The sequence below is a fragment of the Danio rerio genome, chromosome 24 (assembly GCF_049306965.1).
Source record: "Danio rerio strain Tuebingen ecotype United States chromosome 24, GRCz12tu, whole genome shotgun sequence".
NCBI lineage: Eukaryota > Metazoa > Chordata > Actinopteri > Cypriniformes > Danionidae > Danio > Danio rerio.
This window is the reverse complement of record NC_133199.1, coordinates 39,362,501-39,387,500: the sequence shown is the minus strand read 5'-3', so window position 1 is coordinate 39,387,500 and position 25,000 is coordinate 39,362,501. Positions and strand designations below refer to the sequence as shown.

The window sequence follows — 25,000 nt, the reverse complement described above, 5'->3', positions numbered from 1 at the left end:
GTCTGTTAATTGTCATTCTCTGTGAAGGAATTTGATTTATTTATTATTGATTTTATATGATTTATTTGTATGGTCTGGAATCTAATTGTTCCTTTAATCGCTTTTTTTTTTTATGTGCAGACGAATCCCTTGTATTTATTCGGTTGGATTTATTATAATGCTCTATACAACTGATTCCCTATGATTGATTCAATCAGGATCAATTCCTAAAGAACTATCAGTGTAAATGATTAAATTAGATTCATTCTTTGACTGTTTTTATGCGATTGATTCAGCTGGTTTGATTCCTGGACTTCACTTGATTATTTGTATTTGATTCATTAGAATCTTTTAATAGAATAGATTCCGTAAGATTGATTCTTGTTGATCATCATTGATTTTATGTGGTTTTATATATGTAAATGAATCATTCTGTATAATTGATTACATATTTTAAGTGCAAACAACTGAATTTACAAGTTTAGACTGATTCATTGTGTTTTTAATCAATGTATTTAATTCTGTGTGAGTTGTGACTGTATCGTTGATTTGAAGTGATTCAATTTATATATTTGATTCAAAGTCATGTTGTTCTTTATAAATATATGAATTTTTTTAAGTTGACAATCGCCTTTATAATTTACATTCTGAGTCAGTGATTCTAGTTGATTCAGTCAGATTTAATCCTTTATGAAAGTCATGTTTATTTTTGATTTTTTGATTTTACATGATTGATTTCTTAGGATTGAATACATGTTTACATTTTTAAGTAGTTATATATTGCAAAGCTAGATTTTAATCTTTGTTTCTGTCTGACAATTCAAGGTGCTCTGAATCGTCTGCTTTGCTTGTAAAAGATTCATTTGGTCTTATTGATTCTGTGAGGTTGATTTTACTCAGCTTGATTTTATGTATTGATGCCAAGTGATTGATTTTATATAAATGAGTCTCGAATGATTTATATAAATGAGTCTCTTCATAATTCTGAAAGATTCAATCTCTCATTCAGGGTGCTTTGAATCTTCTGCTTTGGTTCTAAATTATTTGTTTTTACTTATTGGTCCTGTGGGGTTGATTTTACAAAGCTTGAGTTTATGTTTTGATGTCAAGTGATTTGATTTTTTATATAAAAAAGTCTCTAGGATGAATCAATTCTGAAAGATTCAATCACTCATTCAGGGTGCTTTGAATCTTCTGCTTTGACTCTAATTGATTCATTCGGTCTAATTGATTCTGCAGGGTTGATTTTACAAAGTTTGAATTTGTGTTTTGATGCCAAGTGATTGGTTTTATACAAATGAGTCTCTTGGATGAATCAATTCTGACAGATTAATCTCTCATTCAGGGTGCTTTGATTCTTCTGCTTTGATTCTGAATGGTTCGTTTTTTCTTATTGAATCTGTAGAGTTGGTTTTACACAGCTTGAATTCATGTTTTGATGCAAAGTGATTTGATTTTATACAAATGAGTCTCTAGGATGAATCAATTGTGAAAGATTCAATCTTTCATTCAGAGTGCTTTGAATCTTCTGATTTGATTCTAAATGATTCATTCGATCTTATTGATTCTGTGGGGTTGGTTTTACACAGCTTGAATTCATGTTTTGATGCAAAGTGATTTGATTTTATACAAATGAGTCTCTAGGATGAATCAATTGTGAAAGATTCAATCTTTCATTCAGAGTGCTTTGAATCTTCTGATTTGATTCTAAATGATTCATTCGATCTTATTGATTCTGTAAGTTTGGTTTTATGCAGCTTGACTTTATGATTTAATGCCAAGTGATTGATTTTAAATAATCGGTTCTCTTGGATGAATTCATTTTGAAAGATTCAATTTCTCATTCAGGGTGTTTTAAATATTCTGCTTTGATTCTAAATGATTCATTCTGTCTTATTGTTTCTTTGGGGTTGATTTTTACTCAGTTTGAATTCATGTTTTGATGCCAAGTGATTGATTTTATGTAAAGAGTCTCGAGGATTGATTTATTGTGAAAGATTAAATCTTTTGTTCAGGTTGCATTGAATCTTCTGCTTTGATTAATTGTGAAAGTTCCAATCACTCATCCACGGTGCTTTGAATCTTCTGCTTTCATTCTAAATGATTCGTTCTTTCTTTTTGATTCTGCGCAGAATAAATAATAAATAAGACAGAATGAATCGTTTAAAATCAAAGCAGAAGATTCAGACACAATTAATGAGAGATTGAATCTTTCGGATTTGATTCATTCTAGAGACTTATTTGTATAAAATCAAATCACTTGGCATTAAAACATGAATTCAAGCTCTATAAAATCAAGTGATTTCATTTTATACAAATGAATCTCTAAAATGAATCAATTCTGAAAGATTCAATCTCTCATTTAGGGTGCTTTGAATCTTCTGCTTTGATTCTAAATGATTCATTCTGTCTTATTGATTCTCTGAGGTTGATTTTACACAGCTTGAATTCATGTTTTGATGCCAATTGATTGATTTCATATAAATAAAATTAATAAATTAATCTCTAGGATTAATTTATTGTGAAAGATTCAATCAATTGAATCTGTCAGGATGAATCTTTGTAACTATATGATTGTTTTGTAATCTGATTTCATGTAATCTCTCCATAGAGGGGGTCTTGCTGAAAGACTGAACCGACTCCACAGCAGACAGAGATCCGCCATCAGCTTCTGGAGACATCAGTGCAACTCCACCACATCAGCTGGTAAGCAGTCTCCATCACAATGTTCATGCTAAATCTCGAATAAATCTTGATTGTCAGAGAACAAAGCATTAGCGGTCATTTCTCTGTTGCTGGCCGCTAATCGCAGTATCAACAATAATAAAATTCACAATTAAAACCAGCTCAAGTCTGTTCACTTATCTAAACGCTGCCAGTGTCAATGCTAGCCAGGAAAATATTCAACCGCCAACCCACAGTTTTCATATTTCCATAATTGCTTGTCATGCTCGGCTGAAACGTGTTGAATATTCCAGCGATGAGATCTGGCAGTGTACAGTTGGAGGAGTAGGAGGCTGTAAAACACGTACAGCACACCTACCATTGTGATTCAGGTGACAATACCACTTAATTGTGTTTCAGCCAAAGCGACAGGAAAACCACAGACGCAAACACACTGCAGACAAAGTCACACACCTTATGTTTCATTTTCCATGGTATAACGGATTTCTTTACATACTGTGAACAGCTAGGGGTCTTCGACTGTTTGTGTTGGAGGTTTAGAGAAGTTAATGTTACAGTTTACAGTGGAAATTCAAGAGAAAATGTGTTAATTGTTTGGGGAAATTAAATGTGTGTGATGCCCTGCCAGTGTAAAGTTGTTACTGTTAGCTAAATCTAAAGGTTCTTTATTTAAATAGGCATTAACTGAAATAAATGAAATATATCCAGTTGAAGTCAGAATTATTTGCCCCCTTTGAACTTTTTGTTCTTTTTTCTTTTGTTAATTCTGGTTGATTCAGTCCGGTTCATTCTCTGTAAAGGAATTCGATTTATTTATTATTGATTTTATATGATTGATTTGCATGGTCTGGAATCTAATTGTTTTGAATAAAACTCATCGCTTCTTTTTTAGTATGTGCAGACGAATCCCTTTTATTTATTCGGTTATTTTATTTATTTATTTCCCAAATTATGTTCAACAAAGGACATTTTCACGGTATGTCTGATAATATTTTTTCTTCTTGAGAAAGTCTTTTTTGTTCTATTTTGGCTAGAAGAAAAGCAGTTTTAAATTTAAGAACCATTTTAAGGTCAATATTATTAGCCCCTTTAAGCTATATTTTTTCGATAGTCTACAGAACAGACTATCGTTATACAATTACTTGTCTAATTACCCTAATCTGCCTAGTTAACCTAATTAACCTAGTTAAGCCCTTAAATATCTTTTTAAGCTGTAAAGTGTCTTGAAAAATATCTTGTAAAATATTATTTACTGTCATCATTCATTCATTCATTCATTTTCTTGTCGGCTTAGTCCCTTTATTAATCTGGGGTTGCCACAGCGGATTGAACCGCCAACTTATCCAGCAACTTTTTACGCAGCGGATGCCCTTCCAGCCGCAACCCATCTCTGGGAAACATCCACACATTCACACACACACTACGGACAATTTAGCCTACCCAATTCACCTGTGCCGCATGTCTTTGGACTGTGGGAGGAAACCCACGCGAACGCAGGGAGAACATACAAACTCCTCACAGAAACGCCAACTGAGCCGAGGATCGAACCAGCGACCTTCTTGCTGTGAGGCGAACGTGCTACCCACTGCGCCACTGCGTCGCCCTACTGTCATCATGGCAAAGATAAAAAAAAATCAGTTATTAGAAATGAGTTATTAAAACTACTGTGTTAAGAAATGTGTTGAATAAATCTGCTCCATGTTAAACAGAAATTGGGGAAAAAATAAACGGGGCTAATAATTCTGACTTCAACTGAATTTATTTATATTTAATATTTATATTTATTTATTTTAGCTGCTAGCTAAAATTTACGGAACATAATTACTAAAACAGATAATTTTTTTAATTGCATCTTTTAATTAGCATTTTTAATATTAGCATCAAAACACATTACAACAAAGCAACAGACAATGGCTATTTTAAGAATGCTAAAGAGAAACACACAAAAAAAAAAAATATATATATATATATATATATATACATATATATAAAAGAAAGAAAAAAATATTATATTATAATAGCAAAAAATCTAATAATATATTTGTTAATATAATCAAATATTATATTAACAGGGTTCATATGGTAATGGAAAACAGATATCTGTATACTCGAAAATAGGTTTGTTGTCTTCCTTTCTGTCCTTGGCCAATCACACACTTTCAAATTGTTAGTGCAGTGTAAGCATTATCCAAATAAATTTCACATAGAAATAAATATAAATATAAAATATAAAATATAAATACACATTTCAGTTAGGAGCGCATGCTTTCAGAGCTCTCAGGACTGAATGAACGAAATACACTGTTTTCCACCAAGGCAACGCGGGGTGCTGAAATATAATTGGCTAAACTGGCATTGGGCGGGTTAAAAGAACTAAAACAAAGACAGGCGTTTCAGCACGTAACGCACATTTTCAAAGCAGAATATCTGACTTGAGCATTGTTTTCCAGATAAACAAGAATGTTCACTTAGCATGTTTCTTAAATATCTGCAAACATATTATGGTATTATTATGCTTTAGAAGAGTCAAAAACGTACATACAGCACCTTTAAATGTTGTCTCAAATTATTAGTCATCCAGAAATCTTTTATTCAAATGGAAATATTTTTCACAGTCATGTGAAAAAGTTTAGACACCCCACTGAATGTCATCATTTAAGGATGTGCTCCAGATGCTATATGGATCATTGCAACATCTTCATTTATTTATTAATTAATTATTATTATTATTATTATTATTATTATTATTGTTGTTGTTATTATTATTTGTTCTAATGGTTTGTTAAGATGCAAAATTTTATTTTATTTAGCTTTTTATATATGACAATACAGACCAGCAGCCTAAAATAAAGCCTACCCATACGATATATTGATATAAATAAACAAATAAACCAATAAATAAATAAATACGCCAAATTTTTTTTATGTTCTCATACATAAAATTCTATAGTGTGTCCTAAATTTGACTTCAGTAATTTGGTAATATTCTAGTCTTGCATGTCTAGTTCTAGTCTAGCAATGTTAGCTAAGACTAAATATAATTTGAGTTGCTTAGTCATGCACTTTTTAAAGTGCTTCTTCACGTTTACAGTGGAAAAGGGATCTAGGATGACTGCAGTTTACGGACAGCTCTGCAGCTGGCATACTTCCTTAAATTCCACAGCCTGAAGATTGCTGAGGAATGCATCTCCCACACACATCTTGCTTGGTGCAAGATTAAAAATGATTTCCATGGCTAATAAATCCCATTTCAGTGTGTGCATTTAATAACTTGCACCTTTCCTATTCTTAGTTATGTGCAGCTGTTTTTGGCACTGTTTCCTTTAAAAAAAAAACTTGAACAACAGCCAGTGTTTCTTGTATTTTTGTTTTGCATTGCATTGCATGGAGTAAACATAGCCTGTTCCTCTTGCTGCTTTCATTTTTTTGTGCACAAAAACTTTCCATTACACATCCTTTAGAAATACTTCTCTTGAGTCTTGGCTGTGCTCGCCCATGATTTCAGCTGAGTCAATTGTGTTCATGTGTGCTATGAAAGCCAGTTATTCCTTGAACAGTCAGCATGGGAATATATCCCATCAGAGAGCTGGGTTTTATTTCATTTCCTCAGAACTGACAGAAATGAAAAAGTTGGGAGTGATCCAGCATGAGTTTTCACTGCATAACCCAAAATATCCTGCCGCTGTTATTCATTTACTGGGCCTTTATCGTATGTGTGCTGTTTCGCAAATCCTCATATCTTTGAGACGAAACCATCTTGAGGTGATGGCTTTAAAAGAATGTAAAGTTTACTAAACAGGCTAATTGTACATGCTGTTAGATTGCGTCATACTGTGTGTAGTAAACCAAACTTCAAATATTATTATTTAATTTCATGTGAAACACTGCTTTTTGTTTATTCTTCCAAAAATTGTCCATTTAATCTGACATTCTGCATTACTAATTCTGTTTTATGGCTGGATTTTGCAATTCCATTCTGGCCCAATCTATTTTTATAATTTTTGCATTGACTTAACATGTAAATCACTCGCGCTTGACGCGCGTGCTGCGTCTAGTGTTAACGCAGCATAAAGCTACAAACGTTGTAGCTACTTGTTTTTTTTTTTTTTTTTACAATGGAAAGCTAATAAATAATGTATTTGCTAAATTTGTGTAAGTTGTACAGAGCACGCTTATTAGAAATGGAGTACATATCATCGTAGTAACAAGACACACACGCATTCATTGCTGTACATAACAGTTTATTTTGAAAGGTAAGAATCCTCAGAATGAAAACCCATTGAACACATTTAGTCCACCGACACAGTAGTGTTGAATTATGAATAGTTTTTCAATTGTTTATGTTATCGTTTCTTCTAGAGACCTGTTGTTTGCATTATTTACTGTTACATGCAGGCGAAAACTGCGTCTTTGTACAGGGTTTCCGCAGGGTCTTAAAAAGTCTAAAATTTTTCAATCGAAATTTAAGGCCTTAAAAAGTCTTATTCGCTGTTCTAGGTCTTAAATATTTTTGCACAGGTCTTATTTTTGCGATGTCCATGTAACGCCTAATCTAATGCTCATTAAAATTCTTTTTTGTTGTTGTGCTAGGTTTTCGGGGTGTTGTAGTTCATTTCACTAGTCCAATTGTCTTACTACAAAAAAAAAAACTACAAAACTACAAAAAAGGTCAACATGCAATAGCCAATCTCAGTGCGTGCAGCGAATGTGATGTCATCACTGTGTTTGCGGAGGTTCGCTGTGGTTGCGCACCACATGATTTCGGCTGGCGGAGTATGGCAATAATTTACTGACAAATGTTGTAAGCGCAGAAAGTCTGGAGCGCATTCATGTAATACTATAGAGCGAATATCTTTGCTCACACGCTGGTTTCCTCTGTTCGTGGACAAAACTTCTTGCATGCACTCAAAACACTGGCAGCTCACGTGTAAATGGTCTGCTGTGGCTCCGTCGATGTGGACTAGTATTAAGAATAGTAAACTGATAAAATAAAATACAGTGTAGTTTTACTACAGTAAAGTGTGGTGAATTGTAGTATAATATAACCTATATTGTAAAAAAAAAATGCACTTATTGTGTTACCATAGAAACTATAGTATTACCACAACAGATTAATTAAAGTAATTTACTGTACTTTACAAAACACCGTACAGCAGTTTCACTGTAGTAAAAAGCAAGTCAATGTTATAGCTGACAGTGTTACAAATCAAATGAGACCACAAATTGAATAAAAAGTCAAAGTTATAGTTATTAAAATCTAAACAAAGCAGTCGAGTGTTTTGATGATCTGCATATGCTATCTGTGAGCCGATTGATTTTAGCCAGTAACTTACTTTCTTGTTTGACTGATGGAGAATTTAGCCAATGGGTGCATGATCTTTCCAAATAAATCATTGAATGATCGACTCAGAAAATTGTAGTCTATCTAAAATTAGGGCTTACATTGTAACGCTATATCATTTTATACCTGTAAGCTGACAGGCCTGGAGTCCTGACGCTGAGGATTGTGGGAGTTCGGGAGGAGTGTGGCATGCAGGCCACTTTGTGTGAGCGACTGCCGGAGGGAGAAACCTGTGTGGCTCTTTTTAACAAGGATACGGCCGTCCAGATACAGCCTGTGCCTGGAGACATCGTCCACATATATCCACCATGGTAAGTGTCTATATTGTATTGTATTAGAGTTTCTGTATTATAGCTGATGGTATTTGGTCCTGTTTTTTATGCCCATCTTGGGATTTTTAGATTGTAAAACAACAGCACAGTTTTGGACCAATTAAAATTACTGTAAAATCACATATAATAATAATTTTTTTTTTCAAATATAAGTAAAACAAAACATATTGTGCAAACATTGGACTTTTTCCCCCTCAAAAGCAAAGACAAAGAAAAAAACATAGAGAAATAAAATAAAATTAATTAATTAATTAATTAATTAATTTTAATTAATTTTAATTAATTAATTAATTTTAATTAATTTTAATTAATTAATTAATTAATTAATTAATTAATTAATTAATTAATTAATTAATCTTATTTTATTTCTCTATGTTTTTTCTTTGTCTTTGCTTTTAATTAATTAATTAATAATTAAAAACACATGTATATACAAATATACATACATATATGTACATATATATATACATGCACATATACCTAAAGCATTTATCAAAGAAATGTAAGGTATATACACCAGAAAAGGTCCCCAGATTTTTTCAAAAGTCCTTAGTCCATATAATGATTTTTAATAAAAAATACAATACCTTTATAGTCTAAAGTGTACATTGGACTAAAGCTTTTGAAATAAAAAAAGTACTTTATATTTTGAGTAGGGGTGCAATGATTATAGATTTTGTTTGTATGACTATAGTGTGAGGAATAATCACGGTTTCATGGTTGTCACGATTATTATGCTTTTAGTTATTTGTAAAACTAATAGTTTAGAAAATCTTTTGAAACTCCTTATATATTTAAATGTTATTTATTGCTGCTCAGTGACCAAATAATACAGCACAAAATATTAATAAAAAACAAATAAGAGTCGATTTCTCTAAGGCAGTGGTTCTCAAACTGTGGTACGTGTACCGCTAGTGGTACCCAGGCTTCCTTCTAATGGTACGCGGAGGAATGAAATGTGTCATGTCCATGCTATACACATTTTAAAATTGATCAAAAATGATGTATATAATATGCCACATATGACATTTAGCCTATATTTCTGAGGTAATCTGCAACGTTTTTTAACTTTGCAGAGTTGTAGCTGCTTTACTGGGCCTACTACACTACTGTATTTCAATACTGCTCATTTTGGTGGTACCAAAATATATATATATAATTTATTATGAATAAATAAAATAAGAATACATTTAAAAATTTGTATTTGTCTAATGTAAATCTAAGCATTATATTAGCTATTAGCTATTTATTTTCTTTTAAAACTGAACAAATGTATTCAAAGACTGCTAAACCACTATTTATATAATATTACAAAATTGTTTGGTTTTTCATTTTGTATTTTTTTTCTGTTTGGAGTAGAAATGTGTACATTCTATAACAAATATGAAGCTGATTGATCAGTTCTTGTCACGTGATTCGTGGTTTGCTTGTGGCATTCTTTCAACTAGGTGTGACTGGAAAGCATGAGAATGGTGCGCCGTGTGCACGTCGTTCGTAATATGCACGGAAATAGTTATTTAAAATAACAAACTTACACGCACAACAGACGTGATATGTGAACAGCCTCAGCCATAGTTAATCCAGCATGCGTCTGTATTAGCCTCGGTGTATAAGCTCATAACTTGCACACCATTGTTGTAAATTTGTTTGGTTGCAGCGGTTTGTTCCATGACGAATTAAAGCACGATTAAAATTTCTGAAAACTAAAAATTCTGTTTAAAATTTTCACAATTAAAAAAAAAAAATTTATTGAATAGTTAATATGAATAAAAACAAATCAATGAACTAATCAATTAACACATAAGTAAAAAAAAATAAGATTAATAAAATAAAAAAAAGAGATGGAGAAAAAAACGAAACAAGATACCATCCATGAGTACGAATATTTGCAGGTCTACAATTACTAATATTGGTGAGTAAATATTTAAAAAGTTAAACAGTCACAACTTCTGGAAAAGCACACGGAAAAATAATAGATATTTCCCAGACATGCAGTATTTCCTTGTATATCTCCAACAGCACAGTCCTAAAATGAAGACATTCATTCATTCATTTTCCTTTGGCTCAGTCCCTTTAATCATCAAGGGTCTCCACAACAGAATGAACTGCCAACTTATCTAGTAAATGTTTTACAAACCCTTCAAGCTGCAACCCAGTACTAAGAAACAACAATACACTCTCATTCACCCTCATACATTATGGCCAATTTAGTTTATTTAATTCACCTACAGCGCATGTGTTTGTACTGTTGGGACACGCCAACACGGGGAGAACATGCAAAAAACTGAAATGCCCACTGACCCAGTCGGGACTGGAACCAGCGACCTTCTTTCTGTGAGGTGACAGTGCTAACCACTGAGTCGCTCCTGACTGTAAGAGGATTCTCTTAAATAAATCTGCATTTGAATCCTCATTTTTGTGAAATGTTTAGTTTTTTTTGTTTTCACAACTTCTTTTTTAATTAATTTTTACGATTTGTTTTGCCTCCTGGCGAGTTTTGTCATTACTTTCATCATAATCTGGATGCCTCGTATTACATACTGCTGACGCACGTCTCCCTGTATCTCCTGCGCTGGTTTTGCGATGAATCACGGCGCTGGTTGGCAGAAACAGTCTTGCGGTGTGTTTTTGCACTCAGCTGATAAGAGCAGGAGGCCTGTAGGGCTGGAGGTGAGCGGCACGGACCAGCCTCACTCCTATGGAGCCAGATCAGTCTCAAAAATAATGCATTTACAAAATAAAACTCCATATATGAAAAGCACAAATCACTTTTATAAAGTCCAATTTGTACATTCAAAACACATTTCATAAAAACAACAAACAATTCATAAATTTGCAAGTAAAAGTCTGAAATATTTTGCGTTTTAAATGTATGAACTGGATTTGTGTATTTTTGAGTCGCGTTTTGAATGTATGAATTGGATTTGTGTATTTTTAAATCGTGTTTTGGGTTTACAAATTGAATTTGGTTATTTTTGAATCGTTTTTAGAATTTACAAACTGGATTTGAGTATTTATGAATCGCGTTTTGAATTTACAAACTGGATTTGTGTGTTGTTGAGTCGTGTTTTGAATTTAAGAACTGTTTTTGTGTATTTTTAAATAATGTTTTGAATTTACGAACTGGATTTGTGCATTTATGAATCGCGTTTTGAACTTGCGAACTGCATTTGTGTATTTATGAATCGCGTTTGGAATTTACGAATTGGATTTGTGTATTTTTGAATCGTTTTTTGAATTTACAAAATGGATTTATGCGTTTATGAATCGCGCTTTAAACTTACGAACTGTATTTGTGTATTTTTGAATCGTGTTTTGAATTTACAAACTGGATTTGTGCATTTATGAATCATATTTTGAATTTACGAATTGGATTTATGTATTTTTGAATCATGTTTTGAATTTGCGAACTGGATTTGTTTATTTTTGAATAGTTTTTTGAATTTACGAACTAGATTTGTGTATTTTTGAATTGTGTTTTGAATTTACAAACTGGATTTGTGTATTTTTGAATCGCGTTTTTAATTTACGAACTAGATTTGTGTATTTTTGAATCGTGTTTTGTATTACGAACTGTATTTGTTTTTGAATCGTGTTTTTAATTTACAAACTGGAGTTATGTATTTTTTAATCATATTTTGAAATTAGAAATTTGATTTGTAAATTTTTGAGTTGTGTTTTGAATTTATGAATTGGATTTGTATATATTTGAGTCACATTTGAAATTTATGAACTAGATTTGTGTATTTTTGAATCGTGTTTTGAATTTACGAACTGGATTTGTGTAGTTTTGAATTGTGTTTTGAATTTACAAACTGGATTTGTGTATTTTTGAATCGCGTTTTTAATTTACGAACTAGATTTGTGTATTTTTGAATCGTGTTTTGTATTACGAACTGTATTTGTTTTTGAATCGTGTTTTTAATTTACAAACTGGAGTTATGTATTTTTTAATCATATTTTGAAATTAGAAATTTGATTTGTAAATTTTTGAGTTGTGTTTTGAATTTATGAATTGGATTTGTATATATTTGAGTCACATTTGAAATTTATGAACTAGATTTGTGTATTTTTGAATCGTGTTTTGAATTTACGAACTGGATTTGTGTAGTTTTGAATTGTGTTTTGAATTTAGGAATTGCATTTGTGTATTCACGAATTGTGTTTTTTAAATGTGAATGGTGTTGTGGATCTATGAATTATATTTTGTAAATGTATTCATTTTTTAGACTAATCTGGCTCCATACTCTCCATCTGTGTGGGAGGAACACAAATCTGTCCGTCCAAACACGCCGGAAGCCAGGGCTTCTCCCCCGTATCGCCCCCTTGTAGCGTAACTCCCACGTCATTCCTCTGCTCCAGGGAATGGCCTGCATGCCTCTTCCTGGCAGCTCTGAGCTCATTTCCAGCAAACCGGGAAAAAACATTGCTGGATCCTTTTTCTTCCCTCGCCTCTTTTTTTTTTTCTTTTTCGAGGAGCGTTAGGCAGCAGATCACAATAACTGTGACAGAGGCCAGAGAGCTGAATAGAAAACACATGCGGCACAGTGTGTTGCTGGCACTGTGTCTCCTCTTGTCTCATTTTTTTCTCTGTTTTTTTCTCTCTCCCCCTGCCGAGTGTTTGCTTTAAGGCCAGGCATATTTGACCCTGGAAAGTCCAAGAGTTCAGTTTACCCTGGAAAGTCCATTGAATTGTCTCTGGTTTAGATTCAAACACATGATCACTTTACGGGTGATCAGATATGCTTAAAAACGTGTGAGTTGTTGTAAATGTGGAATTTTCTTTTTTTTTTTCGAAATATGTGAAGGTGTGAGCCACTTCTGAAGTGTTTAGATTATTTTTACTCACTTTTTTGAGGTCTGTTGAAGTCATGCAGTGTAACGCAGTAATTGCAGATTTAAAAATTGACTTCCTTTCAGCTGCCAGGTGGAATTTTAATTGACTTGGCCACACTGCACAGGAAGTCAGATTGGAATTATATGATTCAGAGTACTTTAAAAAGCTAAAAGCGTTTATAAGAAATGACGTGCTCTTTATTTCCATAACAGTGTGTAGTTTTCATTTAAAAACAAGGCTGCAGTGCAATTGACATTGTTGTGTAAAAGGGAATTTGCATTACTGGGAATGGCAAAAAGCATTTCTCTGAAGTATTTCATACTTCATCTTATTCAGAAAATCAACAGGCCACAGTGGTCAAAGTGAAGTTAATTTATAAACTAATTTCGAAAGGATCACGTGCTTATAATTGCTTGTGGCTGGTCCTGCATTATCCAATTTATGATTCACCAATCAGACAATTCCTAAGCCACTATAAATACCCTAAGCTCCATATAACAGCCACTCTGTTTTGAAGAATCCCCCCTTCCATCCCTACTCTTCCTTCTTTCCTAGATGGGTGGCACAGTGCCCCAGTGGTTAGCATTGTTGCCTCACAGCACGAATGTCACTGGTTCTAGTTCTTACCAAGCCATTTGACGTTTCTGTTTACATGTTCTCCTTGTGCTCAATGTGTTTCCTCTGGTTTCCTCCCACTGTCCAAAAACAATCAGATCAGTGAATAGATTACTGTTTGCAGTAATCACTGATCCTAGATACTTGAACTTACATTAAACATTAGTTTATATTTTAATCAGTTAATATACATATTGAAGTCAGAATTATTAGATCTCCTGTAATTTTTTCTCCCATTTTTTTTAATGGAAAGATTTTTTCTACACATTTCTACACTGTAAAAAATTTCCAGGTTTTCACAACAAGTTACTGTAATTTTTCACAGTAAATTACATTAGTATCCCTTCACAGTATTTAACTGAAAAATTCACAGTAATATGTTGTATTCATAATTTTATTGTGAAATTACGGCAGGTAGCATGATTACAGCAAATTACTGTGAAAAGGGCTATATCTTTTGCACGTTAGTTATAGAAATTCAAACCTTTTTTTAACTCAACGTAGAAATTAATACAAATTAACTTTTAACAGATAATAACAGAATGTTATAGCCCCCAAAACGATTTGGTTACCAACATCTTTTTGGTTGTACTGCACCTTTATTTAATTTTATACAGTTAACATAGAATAGGAAATAATATTTAATGAACATAACTGTGTGCTTAGCCAAAACATAATAAACTGGAATAAAAAGTAATTAATTAATGAAACCAAAAACTGTTAAACAGCCAACAATTATTTCAATGTCAAGGGAAATGTCTGCTTTAGACGGTTTCATGAGTATTGGGCACCTGTCATCGCCTGGAGGTCACTAATCTCAGAATATATATATATATATATATATATATATATATATATATATATATATATATATATATATATATATATATATATATATATATATATAAACCACAGATTAGAGTTTTAAACAACTACATTCTAGCATGAAAAACAGTTAAAACTTCATTTTCGGACGCATATAGAGCCATCGAAGACGGGGCAATTGTCCCAATGTCTAGCCTGAAGACAGGCGCCTCTCGGCGGATACATGAGTAATGAGCGCCGTTACCGCCTGGAAGTCATAGATCTCCGCTACCGGCAGAACACACTTAAAATTACACACAATCTTTACTAACAATCCACAGATTTGAGTTTTGAAGAACTACATTCTCGCATGAAAAAGTGTTAAAACTTTATTTCATTACATATTAAAAGCAATATTTATAATAGTATGTGCCTTCTCATCCACCATTACAGCTTGATACAGCTTGGTGCGAAATGAATCCTGGGAGGAAAAAATAATAATTCTCAATACACTCCAAACGAACTTTATTCTTATTGTTAAAGTCAGAGATATGTAATATTTTGAATGGCGAAGAAAATAATTAACTTTATATTTTAATCAATATATTACTTTTGCACTGCTTCGGTTCAGGACTCGTGTGACATTGAATCAGATTCAGTTATCAGACGTGTTCATAGTCATCAACAAGCAATTTGTGTACAAGCAGTACACGAACCAAGCAATCTGATGAAATATTAATGAATTATATGTCTGCGTCTTACAATATTATACAAAAAGGAATCGTTTTCAGGCGAATTCGACTCTTTACTGTTCACTTAAAGGAGCCGTATTCGACTCTTTACTGTTCACTTAAAGGAGCCGATTCATTGAACAGAACTGACTCGACTCGACCGCAACAAGCGCCATCACCACAGACAACGCCTGCGTCATCTCTTCACCCAACGGATTCATCCTCGGTAAGTGTTAAAATATGACTTTTGTCCGTTAAATGATTGTTGTATGTGTATTTCTGTATAGTGCATGTCACTTAACAGGAATTTACCGAGTACTTTAGTTGTACTCGCACGTACAGGGTTTAAGCCCGCCTTTTTTTTAAACAAGAAATTAACGACGCCAGATTGTGCTTGTAGTGTTTTCTGAGGTATTAGCATAACGTTAACGTTAGTTCCTGAAAAAAGAAAGGGAATTTTCTTTAATTAACTTCTTGTTAACTGCATTTTTTGTTTCAGTACAAGACTGAAGTAAAGGTGAAATGACTAAGGTAAGCTCTGACCTTCACTTAAGTTAACGTTAACGGTTCACCATCATGTACGTTAATTTTGTTCACTGTAACGTTAACGTTAAGTTAGTTAAATAAACTAAACTCATTATGAAACAAGTCTGTTTTATTAAATGAGGCTTATAATACAATTCAGTTGTATTCTTTTAAACTAACACCAACACAGTACTTATTGTATATTTCTCACTGGTGTTAATGCATTGCTAACATTTACTAATGAGAACTAATTGTATATTGTCACTAACTGTAGATTTTATTTTTTGGTGTTCAGGTGTAACTGATAATAGCTGAAGTGTGAGGTGAGTGTTAATTCTAAGCACACAAATATAACCTAAATTCATTATCACAATCTAAACCTATATATATATATATATATATATATATATATATATATATATATATATATATATATATATATATATATATAGATTATGTGTGTGTGTGTGCGTGTGTTAGGTTGAGTCTTATTCTACTCTTATTATATTCATATTTTTTTGCAGCCACAGCCACTGATGTTGAAACACTGATGCTACCAATCAACCCTTGCTTGATTATTAAAGGTAATGTTGATGCCTTCCTCATTTTTATTAGATTTTTAAATGTCAAGTTTTTCACAGATTTGTTGTGAGCAGTTGCTTGTACAAACTCTTTTTCTTCTTCCAGAAGTTCCACCAGTACCTCCAGTCGTAGTAAATATTAGACAAAGATTTTTTTAAACTATAGTTTTTATTTTTATTAGCAATTTTACTGGGCATGTGTGTTTGTTTGCTTGGTTTTTAATAGGCAGAGCATGGAATGTCAACTTTGTTTCTACAAACAAATTTAATTATTCACAAACACCTCTAATTTAGTCCTTCTTTCCCCCTTTTAGTCTTATTCCTTGGAGGGTCGAGTGGTCATGGGACCTCACCTGGATTTCACAACTGACTTTGGATCTGGTCTGAAACTAAAGTATGCTGAAGATGCCTTTTGCACTCTGGAATTTAAGGTAATAAATATTGTAAATGAGGGCTTTTTTTGGGGGGGTTAAACAAGGAATGTATAGGAGCACAAGTCATGACTCCCCTTGTCCCCTTGTTATAAAGGGCCGTGTTGCAGACACAAGTTGTTTGTCTGTGCTGGAGACCAAAGGGGAAGCTGTCTTTAAAAGGATGGGGCTCTTATACCATATGTGAAGTTACCTATTCAGGTGAGTGGATTACAAACAAGTCATTGCAAATGCATAAATAGTGGGAAATTTTTACTGGGCGGCACAAATTAAGTAAAACTCAAAAAACGTTGAAAAATATTTTGAATGTTTGCAAAAAACTTGATTGAAATGAATACAACACAAGTGCTGTATCACTTCAATCAAGTTTTTTTGCAAAATTTTCCTAATATTTAAATCATGAAAAATTAGCTTGATGCAAGAAACATCCTGCTAGTATTCAAGAGCAAGTGCTGTGATGCATGTGTTAACTTTGCAATAAGTGTGAACCCAGCATTAGATTATAGTCTGTAAACAGAAGGTGTAAATCAAATCAACTGTTTTAAAATGCTCTGCCTAGGTCATTAAAACCACTATTTGTTGTTGGACTGTTCTTGATTGTGTGTTTGCGATGGAAATGCTTTTCAGATGTTTTTGTTTAAATGATTGCAGTTTGACTGAGCTACAGTATTGTCAGCATGTTCAAACTGAGCTAACAGTAATTTTGCTCTGTAGTGCAGCAGTAGTGTCCCAGTAGTGTTGTATGAAGCTAACTGTTTGTCTGCCCTTTTGCTTATAGGTGCTTTTTCGGCACCAGTTTGGAGATGGAAGACAGACGAAGTCCAAGAAGCAGAGAAGACACATCAACCAGCAAGTGTGTAAAATTATCAGGAAAATGATTGACCTTGAATAGACGACTGCCTAATTTAGCAAGAAGTTTTGTCTCTCTCTCTCATGTGTGTATGTATGTGTATATATATATATATATATATATATATATATATATATATATATATATATATATATATATATATATATATATATATATATAATGAGAGAGAGAGAGCGCACTCTGAAGCACTGCTTTTTATATGTATGCTTCATATGATGTCAGATTTTTTTATTAATATGTTCTTATAGTATTTTTTGAGGCATCAACTTCACCTTTTGAAAGTTTTCTGAAATGTTTACACAGATGTCATTAAACTGTTAAATAAATCTGTAAAATGTATGTGTGTTTGTTTTTATTTTGATTTTAGAGTCTTCTCAGATCACCCAAAAATGAAGATTCTGTCGTCATTTACGCATCCTCAGGTTGTTTGGACACAAAGAGGCATATTTAATATTTTTATTCCTGTGTTTAACAAAAAAAATCATTTTTAACAGAGCTGGAACAACCTGAGGGTGAGTAAATCAAGATAGAATTTTCATTTTTGTGTGACCTAAATTTGCATTGAAATTTTACAGCACCAAACTGTTAAATTACAGTAATCCGGGATATAACTGTAACTTTACAGTTAAATCAGGTATTTAAACTGCAACCTACTGCTAAATCACAGTAATCATTTTGCAAATTCATAGTAAAATACAGTTAATTCCACAAGATAATACTGTGAAATCACAGTAACGGACTTTATTATCTACTGTAAAGTTACAATATATGGTTGTAATTTCACAATAATTTAATGTGACAAAACCACAGTAAATTACTGTGAACTACCTCACAATAATTTACTGTGAATTTACATACAGTAATTTACTGTGAAAGTAATGCAATTATTAGCCAGTAATTTACTGTGAATTTAAGGTCAAATTTTTTACAGTGTAGTTTCACATTTCAAAATAGTTTTAATAACATATTAGCACATATTATTTTACTAGATATTATTCACAATACTAGTATTTAGCTTAAAGTGACATTTAAAGGCTTAACTAAGATAATTAGGTTAACTAGGCAGGTTAGGGTAATTAGGCAAGTATTGTATGATGATAATTTGTTCTGCAGACAATGGAGAAAAATATATAGCTTAAGGGGGCTAAAGATATTGACCTTAAAATGGTTTTAGAAAGTTAAAAACTGCTTTTATTCTAGCTGAAATAAACCAAATAAGACTTGACCGAACAAATACTGTAAAAAAAATTGGGAACTATTTAAAAATAACAACAATTCACAGGAGGCCTCATAATTTTGACTCAAACTGTGAAGGTAATATTTGAGAAAAATAACAGGCTAATAATTTTGCCCATTTCAGTTTATCATTTTTCCCATTTTTTATATTCCAAATGTCAGCATTCCAGAGTGGTTTGGTTCACCATGTACCAAGCTGGCGGTTTTGGCGGATTCACAATGTGCTTCACAAACACACACTCTGTTCCTTCACGCTTTACTTCAGCTCTGAAGGAAATGCCAGTCATTGCTCGCTGTGATCACACCTGTGCCGCACCCTCACCTGTTCATGCCTTCTGACGTCAGCAAGCGCAATCCTGTTTGCTCTCACACTTCCTGTTCACAACTGCCGGAAATGCATTCATACGTGTAACATGATCGCAATGTGACACATCTCTGTTAAGACTCCGTTTCCTGTGCAAACTGATGATTACTGAGATTACATAGATAACGCATTATATTCATTGTTGACTGTCATTTCTGAAATGAAAGGATATACAGGTGAAGTCAGAATTGACAGTCGTCCTGTTAAATCTAGTTTCTTTTATATGTTTTCCACAATTTTTAGTACCATTTAAAGGCTTACCTACTGTAGGTTAATTAGGGTAATTAGGCAAGCCATTGTATAACTATATTCTGTAGCTAATTGAAAAAAAAAGTTGCTTGAGGAGGTTGAAAATATTGACCTTAATACGGTTAAAAATAATAATAAAAACTGCTTTTATTCTTATTTAATATTTATGTAAATATTACTTGATAAATATTTGAAAAATAATAAATATTGGGCTTATAATTTTGCTCCAGCTGTATGTTTTTACTTCAATCAAATATTGAAGTATATTATATTAACATAATATTATATTAATAGTAATTTTATATAATAGTATATTATATTAATTATATTATGTTATAAATATATTAACATCTATTAACAAAGTTGTGTTTATAATACCATAATTGCATAATTAATTATTAATAAATTATTTGACTGTAATGATTTATCTACAGTGTATTATGTAGAGACTGAACATTTGTTTTATATTAGACGTATTATTTTAGTGTCTACATCGAATTAAATGTACAAAATTAATTTATTTATAGAGAAATTAAAATATATATGCGTATGATACAAATTATATTTAAGTTTAAATATCCATGCACCAAATTTGTTTTGCATAGTTTTGTTTCTATGTCTGTGTGTATCATATATACATAGTAAACATATACAGACAGACTGTCTAGACAAGCATTTATAGAACAAGAATTTATCCAAATAAATGATTTAATTAATTAAATAGTTAGCATTAAAGCAAGCACCTTTCTTGCATTTAATATCTAAAAATAAATAGACATTTTCTCAAATATAGCCATATATGTGTGTATTTTTGTATGCATGATAAATATATACAGTACACACATCTATTATGTCAAAACAAACATTAGTGCTGGGCAAAAATAAATCAGATTCATCAGGGGTCGCCACACCATAATGAATAATAAACTGCCAACTTACCCAGTGTATATATCTTGTTGTCAATCCCTGTTGTAAGATTGTAAGAGCAACAAATAACTTGATAACAAATATCTTGATCATTTGGAAAAGTGGCTAAAGGTCAATTTTTCAGATGAATCCTCTGTTGAACTGCATCTTAATCATCACAAATACAGCAGAAGACCTACTGGAGCCCGCATGGACCCCAGATTCTCATATCAGTCAAGTTTGGTGAAGGACAAATCATGGTTCGGGGTAACATTCAGTACAGGGACATGCAACAGATCTGCAGAGTGGATGGCAACATCAACAGCCTGAGGTGTCAAGACATTTGTGCTTCCCATTACATTATAAACCACAGGAGAGGGCAAATTCTACAGCAGGATAGCGCTCCTTCTCATACTTCAGCCTCCACATCAAAGCTCCTGAACGCAAAGAAAGTCAAGGTGCTCCAGTATTGGCCAGCCCAGTCACCAGAAATGAACATTATTGAGCATGTCTGGGGTAAGATGAAGGAGGAGGTATTGAAGATGAAGCTAAAGATTCTTTATGAACTCTGGGAGTCCTACAGGAAAGCTTTCTTTGCCATTCCAGATGACTTTATTGATAAGTGATTTGAGTCATTGCAGAGATGTATGGGTGCAGTCCTCCGCCTAATCATATTTTATTTTGGTAAAATAAGCATAATCTAGACGCCTTTGCCTTTCATATGAGCCACTTCTAATGCCAAATGATCAACTAGAAGTCAAGTTATTATTTGCTGTTCCTAAAACTTGCATAGGCTGCAAGACTTTTGTCAGGTAGTGTATATATGGAGTCAGAAAAGACTCAAAAGTAATTCACGCAAAAGACACGATGTACACATGCGTAGCCAAATTCACGTGCATGAAATATTTATTTATATTCACAAAAAAATTTCACGTGCACAAAATAAAAATGCATTTTCATAAAATACGTTTCACAAATGCAAAACACCATTTGCAAATGTATAAGGGTTTACAAAAAGTTTTGAATGTTTAAAACTTGCGAGTTCATCCTGAATGAGAATGTGCAAATGCTCTTTCACGTACGACTCCCCCTGGGTACGTGTGTGTGTGTATTTTTGAGACTTTCCTGCCAGACTCAGGGCAACTCGTACCTTTCAGCCAATCAGATGAGAGCTGTAGTCGATGACACCAACTCTGCGCTCCATTTGTGCAGACTGTTCCTCTCCAGCATGGCGAACGGAGAAAGCAACAGTCGCAGTCGCACTTTTTTTTCATTTATTTATTTATTTGACCATAGCCTCACTCTTTTTATCCATTATTTTGCTGCAGCTCCGCTCTTCTTATTTATTGTCTCGCAGCCCTATGAGCAAAATGTAGTCTACAGGGTAATGATGAGGATTAAGTATCATTCCGGCCACACGAGCATAGCAGTGCCATTGTGGTCCGACGCTCTTCGTCCCGTGTTCGAAAGTTTTGAAAGTTTTCAACATTCAAAACTTTTTGTACACTCTTACACATTTGCAAATGTTGTTTTGCATTTGTGAAACGTATTTTATGAAAATGTATTTTTATTTTGTGCACATAAAATTTTTTTGTGAATATAAATAAATATTTTACGCACGTGAATTTGGTTTTATGCACGTGAATTCGGCTACGCATGTGTACATTGTGTCTTTTGCGTGAACTATTATTATGACTTATCTGATTTCATATGTATATGCCAAAAAAAAATTATTATCAAGAGATTTAATACTTTTTTTCTGGATGATTTTTTTAAATATGCAAGTTTTGACAAAAATCCAAACAATTACCACCATTTCTAGTTTTTTAAAAATATTTTAATTGTACAATTTTTTTGTTTTTGGACCTGTCATTTCTTTGATTGTCAAAGCCTGGAATTTTTCTACTTCATTCTTCATGGCTTGACAGTGTATTTAAAAAAAAAGAAGAAGAAGAGAGTGTGTTGTTTGCAGCAGCTATAGGGCGGAGAGCAGACCTCCACTTCTCCTGTGTAAACTTGCCTGTTCTGCCCCCGGGCTGATCTGCTGCTCTACTGCTGGCTGGAGTTCATCAAGTTCAGTCCCAGGCCTGAAGTCTCTGCTGCTGGCACCTGTTCAACCCCTCTGACGCTCCGAACGCTGACGTACATCTTACGTCTCATGACATGAGCTCTGCAGGCCTCGGCTTGCACTGCACTGGAGGCCTCCGCTTATTCAAGACATGTTTATTTGCAGCAGATCTGTGACAAATTACCCTGCAGCGAGATTAATCAGGATATTTGTAACCTAGTTCTGAAGGCTTGTGAATTGTGTGCTTTCATGCATCTGCAACGACGTGTTTAGTGCGTGTGCTTTCCAACATGCAGATGGTTTTACTGAAGTGTATACTGTATGCGTGTGTATTTATATATCTTTGCTGGAATGTGTGTACATGTGCTTTATATCAGTAAGTGGTTGTAAACGCTTTACTGTACATGCTCCAGTGACTCAGACTTGGAAGTGGAGAGCTTTACAGTTATAATAATGAAACTGATTAAAGTTTCATTATTTAATGTACCGCATGGCTGCATGTTTAATCGAAATAAAATCAAAGTCATGATGTATTTGCGATGCGTTTAGTCAAGGAAATGCATGTAGCATGTTTTAGAGTGAACACCAACACTGTTGTTTGCACATACTGTAAATAGACTGAGATTCACATTTATTTGCTCTGAAAGTATCTATTTTTAATCATTTAAATATATAAACCGGCCACTTTATTAGGTACACCTTACTAGTACTGGGTTGGACCCCCTTTTGCCTTCAGAACTGCCTTAATGTTTTATGGCATACATTCAACAAGACACTGGAAATATTCCTCAGAGATTTTGCTCTATATTGGCATGATAGCATCACACAGTTGCTGCAGATTTGTCGGCTGCACATCCATGATGCCAATCTCCTGTTCCAGGCCATTTGAGTGCAGTGAACTCATTGTCCTGTCAGTCTGAGATGATTTGCGCTTCATGACATGGTTTGCTATCCTGCTGGAAGTAGCCATCAGGAGATGGCTACACTGTGGTCATAAGGGGATGGAAATGGTCAGCAACAATACTCAGGTAGGCTGTGGCGTTGACACGATGCTCAATTGGTACTAATGGGCCCAAAGTGTGCCAAGAAAATATCCCCAACACCATTACACCACCACCAGCTTGAACTGTTGATAAAAGGCAGGATGGATCCATGCTTTCATGTTGTTGATGCCAAATTCTGACCCTGCCATCCGAATGTCGCAGCAGAAATCGAGACACCAATTTTGGTGAGCCTGTGTGAATTGTAGCCTCAGCTTTCTGTTCTTAGCTGACAGGAGCGGCACCCGGTGTGGTCTTCTGCTGTTGTAGCACATCTACCTCAAGGTTGAACGTGTTGTGTGTTCAGAGATGCTCTTCTGCTGACCTCGGTTGTAACGAGTGCTATTTTGAGTTACTGTTGCCTTTCTATCAGCTGGAACCAGTCTGGCCATTCTCCTCTGATCTCTGGCATCAACAAGTCATTTGCGCCCACAGAACTGCCGCTCACTGGATATTTTCTATTTTTCAGACCATTCTCTGTAAACTCTGGAGATGGATGGGCGTGAAAACCCCAGTAAATCAGCAGTTTGTGAAATATTCAGACCAGCCCGTCTGACACCAAAAACCATGCCACGTTCAAAGTCACTTAAATCACCTTTTTTCCTCATTTTGATGCTCGGTCGAACTTCAGCAGATCGTCTTGACCATGTCTAAATGCCTAACTGCATTGAGTTGCTGCAATGTGATTGGCAAATAAGAAATTTGCATTAACGAGCAGTTGGACAGGTGTACCTATTAAAGTGGCCGGTTAGTGTATATAATTTATTATTTTTTTTTTCAGCTTAGTCCCTTTATTAATCTGGGGTCACCACAGCGGAACGAACCGCCAACTTATCCAGCACAGGTTGCACGCTGCGGATGCCCTTCAAGTTGCAACCCATCACTGGGAAACACCCATACACACTCATTCACACATGTGCACCACATAAAATTTAGTTTAAACAATTCACCTACACCACATTTTGTGGGAAAACGGATCACCCAAAGGAAACCCACACGAGGAGAACATGCAAACTCCACACAGAAATGCCAACCGACCCAGCCTGGGCTCGAACCAGCAACTTTTTAAAATTTATTAATACACTCTAATTAAATTATTTTGATTTGTAATTTCACTTACTTCAATAAGTAGTAGTAATTATTATAACTGACTATGCTAATCATAATGACTATGATTACAGTAATTGTATTATTTTGTGTGTGTGTGTGTGTGTGTGTGTGTGTGTGTGTGTGTGTGTGTGTGTGTGTGTGTGTGTGTGTGTATATATGTGTATATATATATGTATATATATATATATATATATATATATATATATATATATATATATATATATATATATATATATGTATATATATGTATATATATATATATATATATATATATATATATATATATATGTATATA

General features: G+C 33.7%; 1 protein-coding gene across 2 annotated transcripts in view; it reads left to right on the top strand.

Annotated features, from left to right (window-relative positions):
* Positions 1 to 25,000, top strand: part of spidr (scaffold protein involved in DNA repair) — a 130,873-nt gene that overhangs the window by 26,066 nt on the left and 79,807 nt on the right. For both annotated transcript variants that reach the window (XR_012399512.1, XM_073941013.1), the window contains exons 7-8: positions 2,591 to 2,685; positions 8,139 to 8,316. Coding sequence is in view for 1 of the 2 variants with exons in the window: in XM_073941013.1 (XP_073797114.1) it covers positions 2,591 to 2,685; positions 8,139 to 8,316 (273 nt within the window). In the remaining variant the exon portion in view is untranslated. The remainder of the gene's footprint in view (positions 1 to 2,590; positions 2,686 to 8,138; positions 8,317 to 25,000) is intronic.